Source organism: Maylandia zebra, linkage group LG7, assembly GCF_041146795.1.
Source record: "Maylandia zebra isolate NMK-2024a linkage group LG7, Mzebra_GT3a, whole genome shotgun sequence".
Classification (NCBI taxonomy): domain Eukaryota; kingdom Metazoa; phylum Chordata; class Actinopteri; order Cichliformes; family Cichlidae; genus Maylandia; species Maylandia zebra.
In genome coordinates, this window is record NC_135173.1 from 18,880,694 (window position 1) to 18,900,988 (window position 20,295).

Below are 20,295 nucleotides of genomic sequence, written 5' to 3' on the forward strand. Positions count from 1 at the left end.
TAAGGCAATCATGAAGTAATTACTCACTCGTTATCCTCAGGGAGTTTAGGTCCAGACGAACTTTGTGGAAGAGTGTGTATCCCGCTGCTGAGTAGTCGTTCCTACACTCACAGTCCTGTTTTCGGCTGCCGTTATACGGGCATTGAAATGGGTTCAGCAACCTGTGCGTTTAAAGAAATATGGGAACTGAGTGCAAACAGCACAATAACCATATTTCACACATTGCATAACCATACAGCGAGTCATCTCCACATCATACGCACCTGTGGCCATACACCTCGGAGTAGTTATCGGTCTGACCGCTGCGCAATGTCACATACTCCTTGGGGAAATCAGTCTGCATCTCAGCACAGTAAATCTAAGAGCAAACATATTGAGGTAAAGGATGAGATCCCACAAGTTTGCTGCTGCTGCTGCTTGAATCATGACGTGTGCCGGAGTAATTCTGGCAGAACATACAAACCTGTAGGATCCGGGATTTGACTTTGAGATAGTATTCGCCATCTATCCTCACGCCCTGTCTCATCTGGACCTCTCGGCACGTACTGAACAACTGGCCTGGGAGAGGGAGTGAGGAAGAAGAGCTTTCAGTGCAACAGTGGGAGCTGTCGACAGCTTTTAAAAGCTGGAGTATTTAGCCATCTCATTTTAAAAGTTAGTACATAAATCTTTTGTCAGCAAATAGCATAAAAATGTTGAAAGCTAAAAAAACTAAGCACTTCTCCCTAAAGCGGATAGTGACTTGGATCTAATCTTCCCAAGCTTGAGGTGTTGTAATTGTCTTGTTTGTGTTGCAGAGCTCATATTGAGCTGATTAGCTAGTCAAGATTAATACTTGACCAGAGAACTGACTGTCCAGTATATCCTTTCAATTTCATTAGTGCCTGACTTGGCAGAATCTAAGTCAGGAATGATTAACCCTGCGAACTTTGGCTTGCTGTTTTACAGCACTTTCCAAATCCACAATAATGCCTGGCTCAGCTGAAGCCCTTGAGGCATTCTGACAGACTGCACAATTTGCAGAAAACTGCTGACTGTCTGTTTATTGTTCCACTAAGTGATCACTCCAAGAGCCTTTAAGTAGTTTATTGTGTAAAAACAAAGCAAAACACAGAGTTTTTAGAATCAGATATGGTTGTTTCCACAGAAAGCACCGACAGTGACCATTACATTACATTTTACCACTCACATTCTCTTTCCTGACATGCAGCCTGAGACTCAGGTCTCTCTGACAGACGACAGTGTTTGGACGTTTGGCCTTTTGAGGTCACGCACTCCACTCTGCGCTCCATCACTCCTGCTCCACAGGTCTGCGAGCACTGGTAAAAACACGCACATACACAAACTCATTCCCTCTAAAAGTGAAAAAGGCTCCAGTCCAAATCCACAAATGAGATTTATTAAAATCCACAAGTCATCAAAATGTATTGTTAAAACTGTGATTAGCTGAGGAGGATTTCTTGCTGTCTAGCAAGCCTTTTCTAACTCACCTTGCTCCACGGGCCAACTTTCCAGTAGGACATGTGAGGGCATTCCGTGAGGAGGCACGGCCGGCTGCCAGGAGGGCGAGGCTCAGGACAATTCGTGCTGGCAAAGGAGGACTGAGTGTACACACCCTGAGCGGGAGAGGTGGGCATCAGGGAGCAGGAGACAATACGCTGCTGGTAGCCAACACCACAGCTGGCAGAGCACTAAGCCACACGAAAATACACACAGTGGGTTAAAAGCTTTGGCTTTAGAAGAAGCTGTTGTGCAGTAGAACGGGGCCTCATTGGTACTGCTGATGAGAATTGATGACCTTGCTCATTTTAAAGCCTTCTCCATTTGAATGAGCCTGATTCTACTGAAATGCAGATGTTTTGAAGTAATTAGTTGATTACGATGACAATTAAATTAGCAGAAGATGTCAAACGTTTTTGTGTTTTATTTAATGAACATTTTGAAATAAATGCCACATTTTCATCTTGTCAGCTGTTTTAGTACATACACAGCAGATCTCCCTATGACTATTCGAATATTTGTATGTGAGAAACAAGAAGACAGCTCTAAATAGACACAGTTTCTCCTTTTTATCTCATTTTTAAGTTAACACCTTTTGGGTTCAGACAGTTGTTTGAAAAAAGAAAAAGATGAAACAAAGTTCCTTCAGTCTTAAATTATTTCTTTCCATTTTAGAGAAATTATGAATTATTTGATACCAATACTGAAACTTATTACTTATATTTCTCATGTTCTTACCATTGACCAGTCTCCTGTTATCCACATGTAGTGACAAGGAGCTTCTTTGCAGGGCTGGAGCAATGGAGGTCGGGCTAATGGATCACAGTAATCACCCTGAGCAGGTGTCATTCCTGGATCCATGCACACCACTTTCCTGCTTCTCACGCCTTCTCCGCATGTTGCATTACACTGATAAAAAAAAAATCACACACAGGGTTGTGAGATGGATTGTGGTTTCAGCAACTAAATCAACTTCTAAGACTCCTGGACATCCCTTTAGCACAATAAATGCACATCCCTATTAAACCTTTACACAAATGGAGGAAAGTGAGTGTTGTGTAACAACTGGAACAGTAACACAATGCCAAACATGTGCTCTTGACAATGTCAGTGTTAAAGATAAAAGTTAAAACAGATTTCCCTTCAGTAATGGCTTAAAAGTCATAAAATGGATCAGGATTTGAAAATTTGTGTGTTTTTCTTTTCACTTTCTTTATATTTCATAAGAACAGAGAGGATTTCAGCGGCAAACTGTGAGAGAAAGAAGGTTCAAAGTTTTTGCGGCAGCACAGACAGAGATCTAAACACTGCAAAGATTCAAGCAGTGCTATGTCCCTACAGGATGTCCCTTTTTTTAATGCCTCGCTTTGAGGACAAAGCACATCGCATTAAAGAAAGATGAGCCAGGAAGAAAACAGTCTGCTAGTGTGACACAGAGCAGTGCCGTTCAGTAGCACAGAAGGGGCGATGGCCATCAGTACTCTCAAGTTTGGATATCATTGATTTGTATCATATTTAGTTGCGATGGTTAACACTAAAGCCCTCACGACAGATAAAGGGTGTATGCAGGACGCCCATCTAATGGTGCAGAGAGAGAGAGTTAGCGACAAAGTGGAGATTGCAGCCAATAAAAGCTTTAATAAGATGCTTAAACATCTGAACATCTGTTTCACACTTGGAGAGTGAGCAAAGGAAATACGTCGTCACAGATAGGAAGAAAGAGAATAAACAAGTTACTTACTTCTTTCCATTCATCAGCGACCCAAGTGTAGTGTGTGCACTCTGCAGTTTGGCACGGCCGCGCAGTAGGAGGACGCGCGCGAGCGTCACACAGGTCCTCGAGGACTCGTCCCGTACCTTTTAGCCTGCAGTAGACATCGCGGTTCTGAACTCCGACCCCACAGGTGACAGAACACTAGTAAAACACACACAAAACACACATCTCATTTCGAAAACATGGCAAGAAGTGGGAAATGACTCTAAAGGAAGCTTATTTTTCTCCAGCAGCAATAAGGCTATAAATACAAAGTATTCGTTTTTGTGGCTTTTTAAACTCATTTCTGTTGTAGAGCTGACCTTAAAGGGGCACTAAGCTGATGACACAGTCTTAAAAGCTTAAAAAAGAAGGCGACTGAACTTCTTTAAGTCCGTAAAGATGTTTCGCCTCTCATCCAAGAGGCTTCTTTGGTTCTTAAAACAAATGGTGGAGAGTTCCAAGCATTTAACCTCTAGTGGGAGCTGACCACTTCGGAGGTGGTGCTGAGGGTCGCTGACCCACTATTGATCCTGTGTATCATCAGATGAGCCAAAGTCTGATAAAAGGGGTCATTACCATCACAGGGGGTTACGGATGAATCCACTGTGTGACCTTGCCCCACCCTCACGCGATCTGTTGAGGTCATCTGAGGCAAGATGTGAGTGGAGGGTAAAGATTTCAAAGATTTCTCTGATTTGATGAAAGTCCAGTTGGGTCAACCGTATGTTCTAAGAGATTTCTTTACATGTGTGTGCTCCTTTTCTTGATTTTTCAAACTCTTAAGACTACCATGGCCTGGATGAGGGCCTACACAGACACACTGATTTTACACATTAAATCCAATTTCCTTGACATGAGAAAAATGCTGTACAACATATTTTGTTATTAACCTTGACTTTGTCATTGGAGGTATGTTGCCCTGGAGTTTAGACTTAAAATTGTGCATGAGTACGGTTTAGAACAAGTCACTATTTAGGAGTAGTGGGGGTCAGTAGTAAGAACTGACAGCTGAGTTGCATTTTAGGACCATGTGCTTATGATGCTTCATAAATCTCTAAATCACAGACTCACCAATTTAAACTAAGACTATATAATGTCTGCTCAGCAGCAGCCACTACAAGGGGCAGTTACAAGATAATGGTTTATTGAATTTGCCCTTATTTTCTGAGATGCTTACGTATTGCATACTACCATTCTAACAAATATGCTAAGAAAATATGTGTTAACAGAGTAATTTAAGTGAGACAGCAAAATCCATCTTATAATTCTGTTGGTTTTCCTCTCCTAAGTTTCACAGGCGATATTTTTATAACGTTTGTTTGGTCTGCCGAGTTAAGATATGCTGCTTTGATGCTCCGGTTCAATGCACTTCATGAATCCAGAAATGGGTTTGTTCCTATTCTGTGAGCTGTATATCTGGGATCACACAAAGATCTATCTCAGACATCTCTTTGATGTTCTTTGAGAAGCATGCCTGCATACTAAGGTAGCGCTCTGTAAGATTTCTGTCAGTGCGCCCCACGGCAGCTGTGGCTACAATGTAGCTTGCCATCGCCAGTGTGTGAATGTGTGTGTGAATGGGTGAATGACTGAATGTAGTGTAAAGCGCTTTGGGGTCCTTAGGGACTAGAAAAAGCGCTATACAAATGCAGGCCATTTACCACGATTTCAGCTGACCACGCTGATTTCTCAGCTTGCCCGCCACACATTACACATTCATAAAAATCAGTGTACGACCCAGAAGTTGCTGCAACTTCTGTTATCGTTGCAGAGTTTATCCTTAGATGTGAAGGTTCAACTCTTTGAGTTTGGAGAAAGAACAAAAAGCACTGCAGGAAATCTGACCTTCAGATCAAAATATGCCTTTAAAAAGCAAAAACAACAGCAAAAAAAACTTGCGTCAAGCATGAAAATAGAACCTGCTGTTCAAGTGATTCTAGAAGTGATACAGCATAACCCAGCTTTAAAAAGTGTGCGCTCTTTAATCACAGTGTTTAGTAAGCAGTTTAAAGGGTCAGCTCATTTCATTTAAAAGGGCATTTTTTCCTGTACTTTCAAGCTTCGTATAGTGGAATTAAACAAAACTTGTTCTTTATCATTTTTTAAAGCAAACATAGATTTGACCATATAAACAAAATCATTCACCTTCATTTTATTAAAACAAAATAATTCAATAATTTGTGAGAAACATGCAACTAAAATCCAAACTCAAAATAAGATAACCAAATCAATAAGACACTGAATCGTCCTTTCAACTTCACTTTACAATAAACATGTGTAACATGGTATTTCGAATAGCAAGTGGAGAGAATTTTGTCCTTGAAAACCAAACTGATTCCCAATGGGAAGCACCCCCTCCTCCCCCCCAGCTCCTCTAATATATTGTCTATTACATTCGCAGTCAGAGGTGACTGAGAGTGCTGGGTAGCTTCGGAATAACTCAGGCACTGGGTGCTGAGGTTTCAAAGTTGTCACATGCACGGACATTAAGATATAAAACATGTCTTTATGCTCTAGTTGAGGATTTCATGGTTGCTGGTGGTATGTGGAGGAAGATGATTGCTTCCAGACACCAGCGAGAGAAAAAGTGAGAGGGGAGGAGGAAAGGCTCAAAGAGTGGGGAGTGGCAGGAGTCTTGTGAAGGGGGAGCAAATGTAAGCCTTGCAGGACCTTTGGGGATTTTACATTTACATTTTATACTTTCCAAGCAGGCATGAGAGGCTTTTCATGAACTGCTATGAAAGTATTCAGTGTCCAAGTCACCAATTAGTACAGAAACCTCCTGTAATTCAGATATTTATCCCCTTCCCACCCTGTTTGCATGTGCATGCATCACAAACTTGGCTGCATCAGCTGCCACGTTTATCACTTTTCATTTTGACAGATTCACATTCACATGGTCAGTGTGTGGTCTGACAAAAAGCTTTCATAGAAGAACTGTACTCTAAGATAGGATTTTAAAAAGTTCCCTGAATATTTGAAACCACAAACACAAATGTTACACTAAGTGTGCTATAGTAGTGCACAAAAGTCTCGTGTCACTCCTCATTTCTTTACATTTTGCTTCCAAGAAGCCAGACTTTCTTGTCATTTTTAAAGTGGTCTTGAGCAAGAGTTCTTCAGGCTCTCTGAATGTCGTTCAAAGGTTTTCTATTGACATTAACCGCTTTTTGCACTTTAGTCCAGTCCTTGTACCTGACCATTTATAGAGTATTTCTTTTTTTGTTTATTGAACCATTTAACACTGACCTATGAAAAGATCAAGAATAAAAAGGCACCTAACTCAAGGGATGAACCACTTTTGTGTCTACACATAGCAGAAACTTAACCTAAGAACCAATTTGAAATTGCATCTTTAGAGCTATTAACTCAAACTTTGACATATCTTGGTATGCTGTCCAATGTGTCTTAAAGAAAACTGAGGAAAGTTGACAAGTGGAGGGCAAAAGATGACATATCGGGCATAAATAAAAACAACGCCATGTGCAAAGCATCCAGTAGTACTGCACTGGCTTCATTTCTCAGTATCACAATGATCCCAATCACATTGCCAGCGCAGTACAAGCACACTTGGAATGCTATCGGTTATAGATTGGCCTCCCCACATTCTGGACCTCAACATTATTCAAGCAGTGTGGGATAATCTTGACAGAAAATGGAACCAAATCCAGCCAACATCCAAAAAAGAGCTTTGAATGTCATTAAAGAAGCCTGAGAACTATTCCTGAAGATTTCTTTAACAAATTACAAGAAAGCTGCCTAAGAGAGTTCAGGCTGTGTTGAGGAATGAAGGTGGTCATCACACAATTATTGACTCTGAAGCTTGTTAGAATTTTGCACAGTACTGTACATAAACAGTCTTGGCCTTTAGAGTTTAGTTTACACTTTTGGGAATGACACATAAATCTTCAAAAAGAGCAAACTGAGCGGTGATTGGACAGGTGCTCTGTGTGTACATGTCCTACATCTGCAATCTCTAGAAAGAGTTTGTGTTTGTGCCTCAGCTGCAGTTACTCACAGCATGGCCTCTCTGAGACTTTTGGTTATTATCTAATCCCCAGAAGATAGCAAGAAGAACAAACATACCTCCCTCCATCTGTTAGCTTTCCAACTGGGGCATACTCGAGCCCGACAGGCCTTCTGTGTCCGAGGCCGGGGCAGATGACTGCAGTGCTTCTCTTCTATTTTGGTTTGGTTCTGATATACACAGACTACATCCCGCTGTTTGGTCCCTCTGCCACAGCTTACTGAACACTGGGGAGGAAATTGCAGGGAAGGGGGATGGGTGTTGGATAGAGAACAACACAAAGTTTAGTGAAACACAGTAAAGTCCAACTCATAGCTCGATTAGCGCTCACGCTTATGATTGCTCGAAAAGTAAGTCAACTGAAAATAAAGTTGTTAAGCACAAGTTACCACACTGAAAACCAGAAGAGATTGATTTTTTTAAGGCAACCACATTCTGTTAACCAGAAATCTCATTCATAGGCTCTCTTGTAAAGCCTCAGATCAATATGCATAAACAATCGCATTTAATGCAGAACTTAAGGCCTCAACAGAAGAACACCCCTTTGACCCAACACCTAAAGGCCGACTGAACACACACTCCAAAGCAAATTTAAATAAAAAACCCAAAATAGTGACGAAAAACCTTTATGTTAAACAGCCATGCTGATGGAATACAGTGAAACAACTGAACCTGTAAACACAGGGATTGCTTTTAGAGCAGCAGAGGCACAGGAAGCGGGGACAAGGGATGCAATGCAAAACACACCGTAGATGCACACGCAAGACATTCATCTGGCACCAATAAGGAACTTAGATACACTTCAGGAAATCTAGACAATGAGGCAAGAGGACACAAAAAAAGGCATGAAGAATAAAAACCAGACACACCAATAAAAAGATCTGAAACGGCCTTTGCCTGAGATGTTACAGACAGCAATTAAGGTGCCTATTTCTGCTTGCTGAGTGAGTGCCTGTATACAAGGCCACTCTGAATAAATGAGATGCTAGAATCGAACACACCAGATGAGATTTTGCCTGAGCATTTTTTCCAGTCCAGATAATGAACATTATATTCTACTGTCCTCTAATTATGATCTCAGATTATTGCATAACTCAGAGGTGGTGACCTATGGGCTTTGCAGATGTGGAGTTTGTGTTTTTCTTCACATTCTGGGAGGTAGAGGAATGGTTTCCTGTTTAAACAATCTAATAATCATATGCTCCATTCAAAGCCTTTCAACAAAGCCACCTCATCCTGCCTTTTCTTGGTAAGTATGGTGCGGGTAGCGGTTGACACTGCACACACACGCATCATACACATTGTAATTATCAAGGCATTTTAAACACAGGGCCCGCTCAGCTGACAGATGACATCAAAGCCAAGGGCCAGAGCCTGAGTGACTAGTCCCCAAGCACGGCAGATTCACATACCTGCTGCACGCTCACTCAAAAAGCAAAACAGGACTCTCCTTTACCTCAGACAAGAGCAGAGAGAGGCAAACAAGTTGGAGGGGGGGGGAGATGAGGAGTGGGGATGGCCCCTCCTCATTCTTGTAAAAGAAGCAGGAAGAAAGAGAAAGGCAAAAAAAAAAAGGGGTAGGGAAAAAAAGGAAATCACAGCCATACGAGCTACGCTCCCCCAGCTGAACTGTATCTGCGTTTTAACAGTGGAAGAAAAGACATTATATGGCATCGCGCTCCTCCCGCAACCCTGCCAGCCTCATCTGTCAGCCATTACTTAATCATGGCCGATAACACAGAGCACAGAGAGCTGGCACAGCGCGTGGGACCAGAAGACAGTTTCACCTCTGAGAGCAAGAGGAGGGCAAGGACTCAGGGACCTCTGATTCAGCGATCTACAGCTGGGTTGCTTCACTCACCAGCACCCACTCAGGTAAGACCATTTTCCCTATCAATCAGCCTGCTGCTTGTCTTTTTTGTCCTGCATTTGTACAGTGTCAAACTTAAAATATGTCTGTTTTTTTATTTTCTTGGTGGAAAATTGATCAACACACATACTTATGTTAGTTTTTAGTGTATTTTACTAATGAAAAATTGCTTCATCTGAACCTCCACGTATGTACTGTATGTTTTATTAGTTGTGTTGAACTTCTAGTACTATTCAGGTGTGCTAAGGTGTAGCAGTTTTGAATACAGGTTCACAGTTCCTTGGGAGAAACGTATAAATCAACAGGTCACACGGGAGGGAAATTAAACCCTCTTGAGACAGATTTGCCCTCCCACGTTGTCCCAGCAATTAATTTCAGATGATTTGGCGGGCTAAGCCCACTGTAATCCAGTGAGGTTCATTTAGGCACGATGTGGATTACTCTAAAATGGAACGACTCAACAGCTTTAGATTTGGCAGCTGGAAATCAGCCAAATAAAACAGCTTTTGTCAAACAAGTTTTCTTTTTTTTTTCCCCATGCAGAACAAAACTTCTCCAGAGGAAGACATAATTAATATTTACAGCCACATGTAACAAAGAGGCAGCTTTTCATTATTTTGCTTAGTGGCTCTAAAGCAGCCTTTTTGAGTTGATCAAGATTCACAGTTCTACCACAAATCGCACAATTGAGTGCTAAACCAAACCCAGCTAATTCATGCCATTTTTCTCCTTTTTTGCATGCTACAAAACTACAAAATACAGACCTCTGATTTTGATTAAGTGAACACTATGATCTCATATGGATGCTCCAACTGGATAATCAAACTGATATCAGATACCTTTTTGTGCATCAATGCCTTTGTCTAGGACTGGCAGGCAGAAACCTCGAGATGACCCAACCCACTGCTTTAATCTAAACAGGTAAGCCAACAGAACACATGGAAATTGTTAAAACGCCCCAGGGAACCTTGACTGTAGTTTAAAAATGTGTCACACTGCTAATAAATGGATATGACCTTGCAGTACCTTGTGGAGAGGAAAGAATATTCCACAAAACCAAGTAACCACCTCGTTCAGACAGACTAGTTTGTCATCATGGCCTTAAGCAGCAAACATTTACTGCTGCTTGAACTATAATTATGGGATGAAGAGGTTTTGTTTGGCAATAAAAGCAGAATTCAGGTTTGTTTTATGTTGGAACTGAAAAATATTATGTACCTCCTCCTAAATCCATCTGCATGCTGGTTTATCCCAGAATTTCATCTTTTTTCTTAGTGTAATATATCATCATAGTAGCTTTTTTTTTTAATTAAAACAAACTGGATCATAGGACAAAAAAGTATATCTTTCGCGTTTAAAATAGCTTTGTAGATATAAATCCTAATAGAGGGACAGGGACAATTATGGTGTTGTATATTGACTACAGTAAGTGGTTCTAACTGAGTACACATCTTAAAATGTGAGGACCATGGTTGCATTCCAATCACATTGCAGCATGCTCGCAATGCAAGGGGATGGTAATACCAAGCATATGGCAAACTGTAGTTGCATACAGTCTTCAAAGGAGCTCAGTGCTGACCTGGAGGAAGAACAGCGTGTGGAATCATACTCTCAAGCACATGTTGTCAAGGCTGAGTGATAAAATATCACTCAGTTGAGCAAAGTTGACTTGTCCTCATTAACCATGCTAACCCAGCAGAGTCTTAATCTGGTAGGAGTTTAATAGGTGGGAACTAACCAAACGCTGACATAGTTGACATAGCGACATGTCTTGAGTAACTATGTTCTTGGCATGCAGCTGAACACATCAAGTTCAGATAAGGAGAAGAGGAAGACGTGGTGTCACAGAACATTCAGGCTTTTCTGTCCATGGTCTTGTTTTGCAGGGAGGTTTCAGAGACAGAAGCCAAAACAACACATGTTATCAACATGGGAACAGCTGGTAAGAGTGGCGTCATGGGGCAAAGGAATGTCAAGAGTCATAGATCTTTTCTATCCAACAGGCTAAAACACCCAATCAGACTTCTTCATCCTAGTTTCATTGATTTATACTGAATATCCAACTCCAACCAAGTTTATAAGATTCTTTGAAATAAGAACAATGACAATGCACATACAGTATATGAAGATCAGGATGCAGTTCAATATATTGACCTAACAAGTGATGAATTTGAAATGATGGAAGTTGATTTTGTCATATTATTCATTTATGGATGTAGTTGACTTTATAATGTGGAAATAATTTCTGTCTATCCAGTTTTTCACAGACGTTTTAACACAAGATCCACATTGAACTTCCAAATGGCTAAAACTAAGCACATTCTGACCTAAACGTGTAAGTATGAACTTGCCATAAAGTGTTAAATAAACAGCAGGTTGAGCGGCATGTACAACAGTCTCCAACACAGTTTGCTTTTCAAGTCAACACCACTCAGAAAGAATATAACAAGTGACATAAGGAAAAAAATGGACTATCCAGTCAATTTTTCCAACTCTAAAGATTCCACCGAGACATTTCTCAATGAGCTTGTTAAACATCCTGCAATGAGCGCTATAATGAACACAGCCAAAAATGAAGAGTAGTCATATAAACATAAGAATAAAGCAAATTCTTGATGGCACAACTTGGAAAAACACAAACAGCAGATCAGTTAGTCATAAAGTAGTGACCTGTGACACGGGGCAGCCAAGTCAAACTTCCTCTTCCTGCTAAATGTTACGCAGCTGCTTTTCTTTTTACAAACAGCAACGTATGGAAAAGCTCAGAGAAGAGAAAGATCTGAACCTTTCAATTTTTTCTAGGAAAAAGAAATGTACAAGGAACTGATGCAAAGGAATCTTACACTTAATGCATATTTTCAAAGTGGTATTCAGTTTTGTTTTTAGCCTTTGTGTGGAGATTGCCTTGTTTACCTTATAAATTGTTTTCCTCTCTTTCACCATCATTTTCTTTTTGTTTTGTAGCTCTCCAACACTGTACCTCATTTTAGTCCAAGTCCAAGGACGGTATCAATTCTTAGCAAAGGAAAATTTTTCCACCAGAGGAAAAATACAATAGGAATCAAGGCAGAAAGTAAATAACAACAATGACGGAGAACAGATAATAGTCAGGTCTCAGAGTTCCTCCGTCAATCCAAATGCATCATGCAGGGGTCATGTGGTGAGGTGGAATTAACATCCTTTATAACTTCAAAAAGAAACAGAACTACCAGGTGGTGATATATTAAGGTTTTTATTTTAGCTAAAAGTTGAAACAAAGCGCTATTTGCTCTGTTACTGAAACTGACCTAGAAGACAGTGTCAATCATTATCGCACCCACAAGAGGGGAAACAGTCCATTTCACTTCATCACTTGATAGCATCGACATGCCCAAACATGAACAGGCCCCATTAAGTCTGTGGTGGTAGCCTCATGTGAGAGGACTTTTCATGTAAGTGGAGTCTATGAAGTAACTCCTGTGGGTTTAAAAACACTTCACAGTGCTTCACTTAAAGGAATGCGAAAAAGCAGATGTTTTGTACCTGTGTGAAAACACGATCATGTTCTCTGCCATTCAGCCAGCCCGGAGAAGACCAAATCAAATGCTTCCAGAGACCTTCAATCCCTGTCTCCTCTCTGTTCATCTCACTGCATCAGCTCCCAAGCTGGATCACCCACAACAGCTACGCTCACTAAATGGGCACTTTATTTTCTTTCAGTAGCTTTCACACACTCACTGTGCTTCAGCAGGAGCAGGAACGGCATTAATAGACTTCTCCTAACTATCATTAAACTAAACTAGATCATGACGATACTTGTGCAGCAACCTGCAAAGATAGCTTCTGATATCATCTCACGGCATCAGTGCCACCTAAATCTTAGCGGTTTGCCAAAATGTGTAAGCCCCAGGGATTGATCCTTTATGTTAAAGTCTTTTACCAATTTAGCACACACAGCAATGATTGTTCTAGTGAGAAGCACCAGGAAGCCGCTGCTCTAATAACCTAAACTCAACTAGCACACGGGCAGCATAAGGAATCACAAGGCTGATGATGTCACAAACAACTGCCCCCAAAGTGACAGGTTTGATGTTTCCCCCCCTGTTGCCCTCAAACTGGAGTCAAGTATGTCAAAGCTCTACATGTGGATTTCATTTGAAGCAGCATGATTAGCGTGCAGACGCTTTACTGTGATCCCCCCTCCATGGGAAACCCACACTCGACGGGAAGTGGTATGTTTTTGTTAACAACAAACAGGCATAAATCACATAAGTGGTGCAACACAGCCGTATCACTGGTCCTTACACCCAGCTGACATCAAGATTGCTTTTAAGGTAATTACCATTAGCTAATGATATTTATGTTCCTAAAAGTTTATGTTGAACTGTGTGCCTATAATCCGGAACCTGTGCAATAAATGTGGTAATTGTTTTGTGTCTTTTTCTCTTTTTAAAATACTCTCTGATGGCGTGTATTGGGAAAATGAATATGACTTTAACAGTAACTGATCAGTCAGACCTTTCTGGTTACTTACAACAGATTGATGGAAAGACACTTAAGTCAGTCAATCAGTCAGTGAAGAAGCAAGTAAACAGTTGAATTTATCAAGATATGTTTTTTAATATGTAGAAGGTGCCAAAAAGGAAAACAAAAATGAAATCAAGGGCACAACAAGCAAGATTAGTGTCTAAGATTAAGTCTCAATCTGAAAAGGTGAGTTTTGAAAAGTCAGTTTAAGGGTGTAAACATTTTATAAATCGAGAGGCAGAGAGCGAGAGAGGCAGAGCTCATTTATGAATATTTCCAAGATGGTAGTATGTACTCAGGTTTATTTCCAGGATTGTTGTTGTTGGTTTAAATATATTGAGAGGGCTTGATTAGAATGGATGGCATTTAAGGGTGTCTCTGCAAGATTACAAGGATTTTAATAATACAGTCTCTTATGAAATGTTTTGACAGAAAAAAAGGCGGGATACGTTTGAATATATTTGATTTATGTAACATATAACAACTAACATATACACTACTGCTGATGGTTCAAAATTATAAAAAAAAAAGAAGATTTGGTATATACTACAAAGGTAAGATGCTTTTACATAAGGTAAGATAAATCCAAAGCCATGAGCAATATTGGAAATGTTAATTAAAACAACTGCCTGCCCCCCACCTCCCCACCATGCTGCTTGATCTCTATCTGGCCTCTAAGCATCTCCTATTTCACCTGAACAAAAAAGGTTTGTTTGTATGAACAATAAGTGCGTTTTGAGCCTCTCAAATCATTGTGAATTCCTAAATTATATGAGAGTTTATGCATTACAGAAGATGAATAGGTAATTGTAATTTTGAATAGAAAAAGACTCAATGATTATTGTGTTGTGTACATTGGTGCTTTGTAGGTCAATAGTTAAAATAATCGTTTACTTTTAAAGAAAGAAGTAAATAAGTAATTCTGGCATATTGTGGGTTATTTGAAGCATTTGTTGAAATACTAATTTAAATATAGAGTTTGACAGTACTTCAAAGATTATAATTGCCTGCATTTTGCAAACAGTGTTTGGTTTTTTTTTTCAGAATTTCTACTCCTTTCTCCAAAAACTAAACAAGACTTGCCAGAAAAAATTAATACCAATTATTGTTGCGGTTTAAAAAAAGAAAAAAGATAACATTACACTGTCTCCAGCCAAATGCATTACAGAGAGCACTATTAATACAATGGTAAACAGATGTGCCACCCAGCGCTAAGGTTTAATTTGGACTCTGCATGTTTTTCTCCAAAGAGATTAGAGAAGAAAATGTTAAAACACATAAAAGGAAAAGGGCCTGGAGTGTTATTACACTGCAATGTGCCATGGTATGTGAAACACTATAGATACTATAGAATCAGAGTTTAAGTTTTCCCCCCAAAGATTAAATTATTTAAAGTATTACTGAAAAACAAAACAGTAAAGTCAAATTGAGGGTCAAATACCAAAATACCCCTAATGGCCCACAGATCACATCTTTTCTATGGGGTGCTGTACGTTAACTTTGTACATAAACTGTATGTGTATTGCATGTACACAGTATGTAGAGCATATAAATGTACTGTATATAAAAAGTCAGTGCACATGAAAACAAACTCTTTTTAAAGTCAGTTGTTATTTACCTTACCCCTTGCAAAGCAACGTGTTTTTTTCTGTCTTGCTGTTCCTCGTGCAACATTTTGGCTTTATGACATTCACTAAAGTCCAGTGTTATTTTTTTGTTGTTGTTTGTTTGTCAATAAAACATTACAGTGAGAAACAACACAAATTTCACAGTTATGTTTCTTTAATGTTCTTTACAGTTGGAAACAGCTAATTTAACATATTTATATATTTCGCATGTGAATGAAATAAATAGCAACAAGCACAACAACGTACCAAAATATGCAAAATAAAGCAGAGTTGGCCCTTTGGGTTTGTGCAACTTTGCACCACAGACTTTAATAAAACGACTGGGAGTGAAACTGCCATGGGTGAGGAGTCTCGGTTGTAGTGGAAAGTCGTCACACAAATACGCAGGGAGAGAAGCAAAAAAATAAAAGAACCCACAAAAAGAGGCAGACTGCGATCCTCCTCCACTGGGAAGGATACCAACATAAACAGAGACCAAGCTGCAACACTTCACCTGAAATATTTGTCATGATAATTTTTTGGCTTAATCCAAATGTAACTCGGAGGATTTACACATGTCACAGTGTATAACTGGTAATTAAGCATTAGTGGAAGCCTGACTCTGCAAATATAGATTCAATCCCTGCACGGTGTGTAAGTCCAACGCATACTCAGACTGTATATGGCAAATGCTCTGTGTTTACCTGGATAAGTTACAAAGTGTTCACAGTTTACGTTACTAATACTTGACTGAAGAGCTGTCTTTTACTGAGTTAAACATTTCAAGTCTTTCATCCATATTAAGGTTGAATGTGTGCCTAGTTGCACCTGTAATGACACAAACACGCCTTCACTTCAACATTACTAACGAAAGATGAAATGTTAAAGAAAAAATGGCTTCAAGGTTCGGGTGTTTAGTTGCTCTTTAAAGATTAGAACAATAAGAGCAGCAAACATATTTCTGAAATAATATTTAGTCTTCATGCTAATATAGAACATACTTTTCACCTGACAGCCGAATTTGGAAATGATGTGGCTCTTTGAACATGTTGCCTCTCAGTGTAGCAGAGTGAATGCAAAGACCAAAGCAGAATTTGGTCTTTGCATACTTCGCTTACTTTTTTTGTACGTAAAAAAAAAGACATTAATAACCCTCCAAATGCAGAATTATTTGGCGGACGTGTGAAAAATGTCAAATAATTCAAGTGAAGCATTACACAAGTCTAAACTGCAACAAAATATTAAAGCTGCAACAATTAATAATACACTGTAAACAAATAAATATGATTCATTTGAACGAAATCCTTCAGAAATAAAACTGGCCAAAGGATGAAAGAGAAACAACAATCGACTGTAATTTTACACAAAGGAGGTATCTGCGTGCTTTCTTTGATCAACAATAATAATGAACTTCTCAATGGTTTTGATTTACTGCACACTGACTAAGCTGAACTGATGCTATCAACCAGAAACAGAATAAATAAATTATTTCTAAGCCTGGAAATATGATAAAAATTCAATCTTCACAATACCGCTAAGTCATCAATATTTAAAATTAAGTTATTAGCACCTTATTATGATGACGTATCCCCTTCTAACTGGAAGATGAAGTATACACAGTGAGAACTGGGACACGTCTTTGAAAGCTGTTGGAAAGTATGGAATTCTCCCGTGTGACATACATTACATCATATATTAAACAACCTTTACTATAATGCCTCTTGTTGAAAAACTTTGCATTTTTTTTTTTAGGTTTTAAATATAATTTCAAAACGACTTTTTACGTCTTTTGTGAAATTCTCTCTTTTCCCTTAAACGTTACTGCATATATTTTCAGTTTAACCCAACAGAGATGCATTAAAATGTAAGTCAAAACAAATGATGGAAAATATTTTCCTCTGTACAAAATGTCATTATTCATTGAGAGACAAGAGAAGTTTGACCAAGAGCACCAGCGAAATATTAAATATAACCAGCTCCTTGCAAAATATCATCATACTGTACAAAAAAACATCTACAAAATGCACTGAAAGTCGTTGTTGTTGCTGTTCAATAAAGGTCATAATATTAACTCTTATACACAAATATACACTTGTGTACTTTGGGCACAGGGTGAAGACAGCAATAACAACATCATTTACTTCACGCCTCATGTATAAAATAAATATTTTCTGGAGTTAGAAATATATGGCATTGTTAGACAGCACTGTCCTGATTTATATGTTTTAATTTGGAGCCTTGGCTCATAAATGGGATCCATGTGTTTTTAATGATTCCCTAAGTGGAGCAGCATTGTTTTGGGTATGTTTTTCCTCTTTTTTTTAACTTGTAATCAGCCCCATGCCACTGCAGGGCCCATCTGGGTGGGCTCGAGCTGGGTAGGCAACAGTGGTGCGAGATAACCCAGCTCTTGCTTCAGAACCTTTGATAGTTTCAGGCTGAAAACACACTAAGAATGCAGATCTGAAGTAAATGCAGCACACACCTTTCTTGAGGAAGAATAACCACTGAAGTTAAATTAGTTAGTACTATCATACCGGCTTCCATGGGTCACGGTGCCAGGAGGCAGAGCCTGGGCAGGACTGCAAGTTGCACTGCTCCATGTCAGGTGGCTTGTCTAGGATGTCACAATTGTAGTCATTGAGCCTCTGTCCATTGGGCCTTTGACATACCACCAGGCGAGTTCTCCTCCCTCCACCACAAGTTTGGGTGCACTGAGGGGAACAGCAAACAAAATGTTCTGTTTTTCCGATTCCAGATCAGTTTGCTTTGACTTACAGAGACATGACTACCAGATTTTTAGACCAAGTCCCTGTTTGTGTGATAAAAAATACACAAACAAAAATGGGGATCGCATAAATGGTCGATGGAAAACAAAAGAGATGAGCGAACTGCACTTCTAACTATAAATATGGTCTCACCTCTCCCCAAACACCGTAGTTCCACAGAGGACAGGGCCCAGAATCACAGTTCTTGGACTCAGCAGGTTTAACCCTCTCATCACAGTAGTTGTTGCTGCGTCCATCAGCATCCTGACAAACAACCACCCGCCTCTGGAAGCCTCCTGCGCAGGTGCTGGAACACTGGAGAGCACACAAAATATGCAATTATATTCAGACAATGATTATGATTAATTCAAAATGATTGGACTACCAAGCTCTTGAATTGACATCTAACATAAAACAAATGTAAAATCTCTTTATAGAATCTATTTGCAGCAGTATCATGTTTACATGAGTCTAAAGAAGAACTTTCAGTCTCCACCGCACCCATTATTTATGAAGTGTAAGAGTACATACATAATGCCACTAGGGACAATCTGAGTAAAAGTGACCCATATGTAACACTGCATTTGGTTTCACACTGATAACTGGTTGGAAACACATGAGCAATTTCATGCCAAATGCATGTAAAAAGCTCTTTTTATATAACATTAACAATAACACTACTACCAACAGGGACAACCACACCTACACTGACCTTCCTCCACACATGCAAACACTATGCAGACGTAAAACTACCAAACAAGGTTAAAAGGATTAAAAGAAGAAATGAAACATGGCATTCTATCTGAATTTGGGCCAACGCGATTCAAAGCCAAGTATATTAAGAGCCTCAACTGCCTCAAACTATTTGGATTTGTTAATGCTGAACTAATTTCAGCCAAGGAATCAAGGCACTACCTTTTGAATCTGTTAATAGGACCATCAAAAACAACACTTTTGATACCATATTGTTTTTTTGGTATTGCTAAATACCAGTCACTGACACTGACATGAAATATAACATTTGCTATGTATACACTGCAGCCTTCAGTATTCCTTTTAAGCTGTCCATAAAGTCCTTTACCATGTATGGCCTTCTGCCCTGGGAAATGAAAACATCTGCTACCTCACTCCTACTAGATGTGTTCGCAAGAATGTGTTTACACACACACACACACACACACACACACACACACACACACACACAGGTCTCTCAACAACATGTTATATAGGCATGGCCTGTATATACACTGCTGGTTCTACATTAATATGAAAGCTTACTTTTGCTGTATGTAAAAAAAAAGACATTAATAACCCTCCAAGTGCATTAAAAGGAACCTTGACAAAATATATTTGAACCCTGCTATTTCTTCAACTATCTCATGCTGAACATACTGCGCCCCAAGGTCCGGTCCTCCATTGGTTGTCTGCTGAAGGCACATTCCAGCTGCTGTGCCCTGGGTGACGTCCTGGATCCTGAGGATATTCGTAGGGCTGGTCATTAATGCGTTGGCGGTGGTAAACAGAAGGACAGGGTGCAGCAGTACACTCCTGTTCTGTCACGGGCCTCTCATCCGGGTCACAGAAAGACTGGTCCACTGGCTGGGGGTAGTTGGAGCAAACCACTTGTCTGGTGGCTCTTCCTACACCACAAGTCACTGAACACTGTGGGAAGGTGTGGGAAGAGAGCCAAAGAGTTTTAAAAACAAAGGTGAAATAGAAGAGCTGTGATTTTTAATGAGAAAAAAATGCTTGGAAAAAAGAAAATCTACTGCATGTTCTGCAAAGCTCTGAGAACTATATTATGTTTTTATAAGACAGAAAAATGTGGGCTTTTGGATACCTTAAGTAAGAATCAATGTTTCAAACCTCGCTACGTGTTGCACCATGAGAAGCGCCGTCTTGTGTGACCAATTGCGGAAGCTCCACTACCACCACCACTACTAGTCTGACCAAGACAGACCAATCACCAATCACACAGGTTCCCAGAACCCCCTTTATAATAGCCCCCAGCCCCAAACCAAGCATACCTGCTTTCTTCCCTACAAAGATCACTAGAACTCCTCAGCGGTCCTGAGCCAAAATGATCCATCTTATGCTGATGCAACCATCAAGGTTAGACCATCAATGTGGGTATTTCTAGTTTAAGGATTAACTACTAAGTTATATTTGATGTACATATTTACATCAAGAGATATTCTTCTAGTAGTGGTTGTTGCATAACTGTAACACATCAAGTAGCTTGAGTTTTATGTTTGTTTAGC

General features: G+C 39.8%; 1 protein-coding gene and 1 long non-coding RNA gene across 3 annotated transcripts in view; one reads left to right on the plus strand and one right to left on the minus strand.

Moving 5' to 3' along the window:
• LOC101482360 (A disintegrin and metalloproteinase with thrombospondin motifs 20) overlaps positions 1-20,295 on the minus strand; it is a 78,287-nt gene that overhangs the window by 4,404 nt on the left and 53,588 nt on the right. The window contains exons 26-36 of the mRNA XM_004563778.5: positions 19,427-19,696; positions 18,188-18,349; positions 17,804-17,980; positions 7,343-7,510; positions 3,242-3,415; positions 2,239-2,409; positions 1,491-1,691; positions 1,190-1,319; positions 464-558; positions 264-358; positions 28-161 (exon numbers count right to left, since the gene is read on the minus strand). Coding sequence (XP_004563835.2) covers positions 28-161; positions 264-358; positions 464-558; positions 1,190-1,319; positions 1,491-1,691; positions 2,239-2,409; positions 3,242-3,415; positions 7,343-7,510; positions 17,804-17,980; positions 18,188-18,349; positions 19,427-19,696 — 1,777 coding nt within the window. The remainder of the gene's footprint in view (positions 1-27; positions 162-263; positions 359-463; positions 559-1,189; positions 1,320-1,490; positions 1,692-2,238; positions 2,410-3,241; positions 3,416-7,342; positions 7,511-17,803; positions 17,981-18,187; positions 18,350-19,426; positions 19,697-20,295) is intronic.
• LOC105941205 (uncharacterized) lies at positions 8,711-13,563 on the plus strand. Of its 2 annotated transcripts, XR_013099363.1 has the most exons (5): positions 8,711-9,158; positions 10,021-10,074; positions 11,040-11,095; positions 11,411-11,488; positions 12,118-13,563. It is a non-coding gene; the product is annotated as an uncharacterized LOC105941205 (long non-coding RNA). The 2 variants fall into 2 exon arrangements; XR_001167829.2 differs by having other exon boundaries at positions 8,713-9,158; positions 11,411-13,563.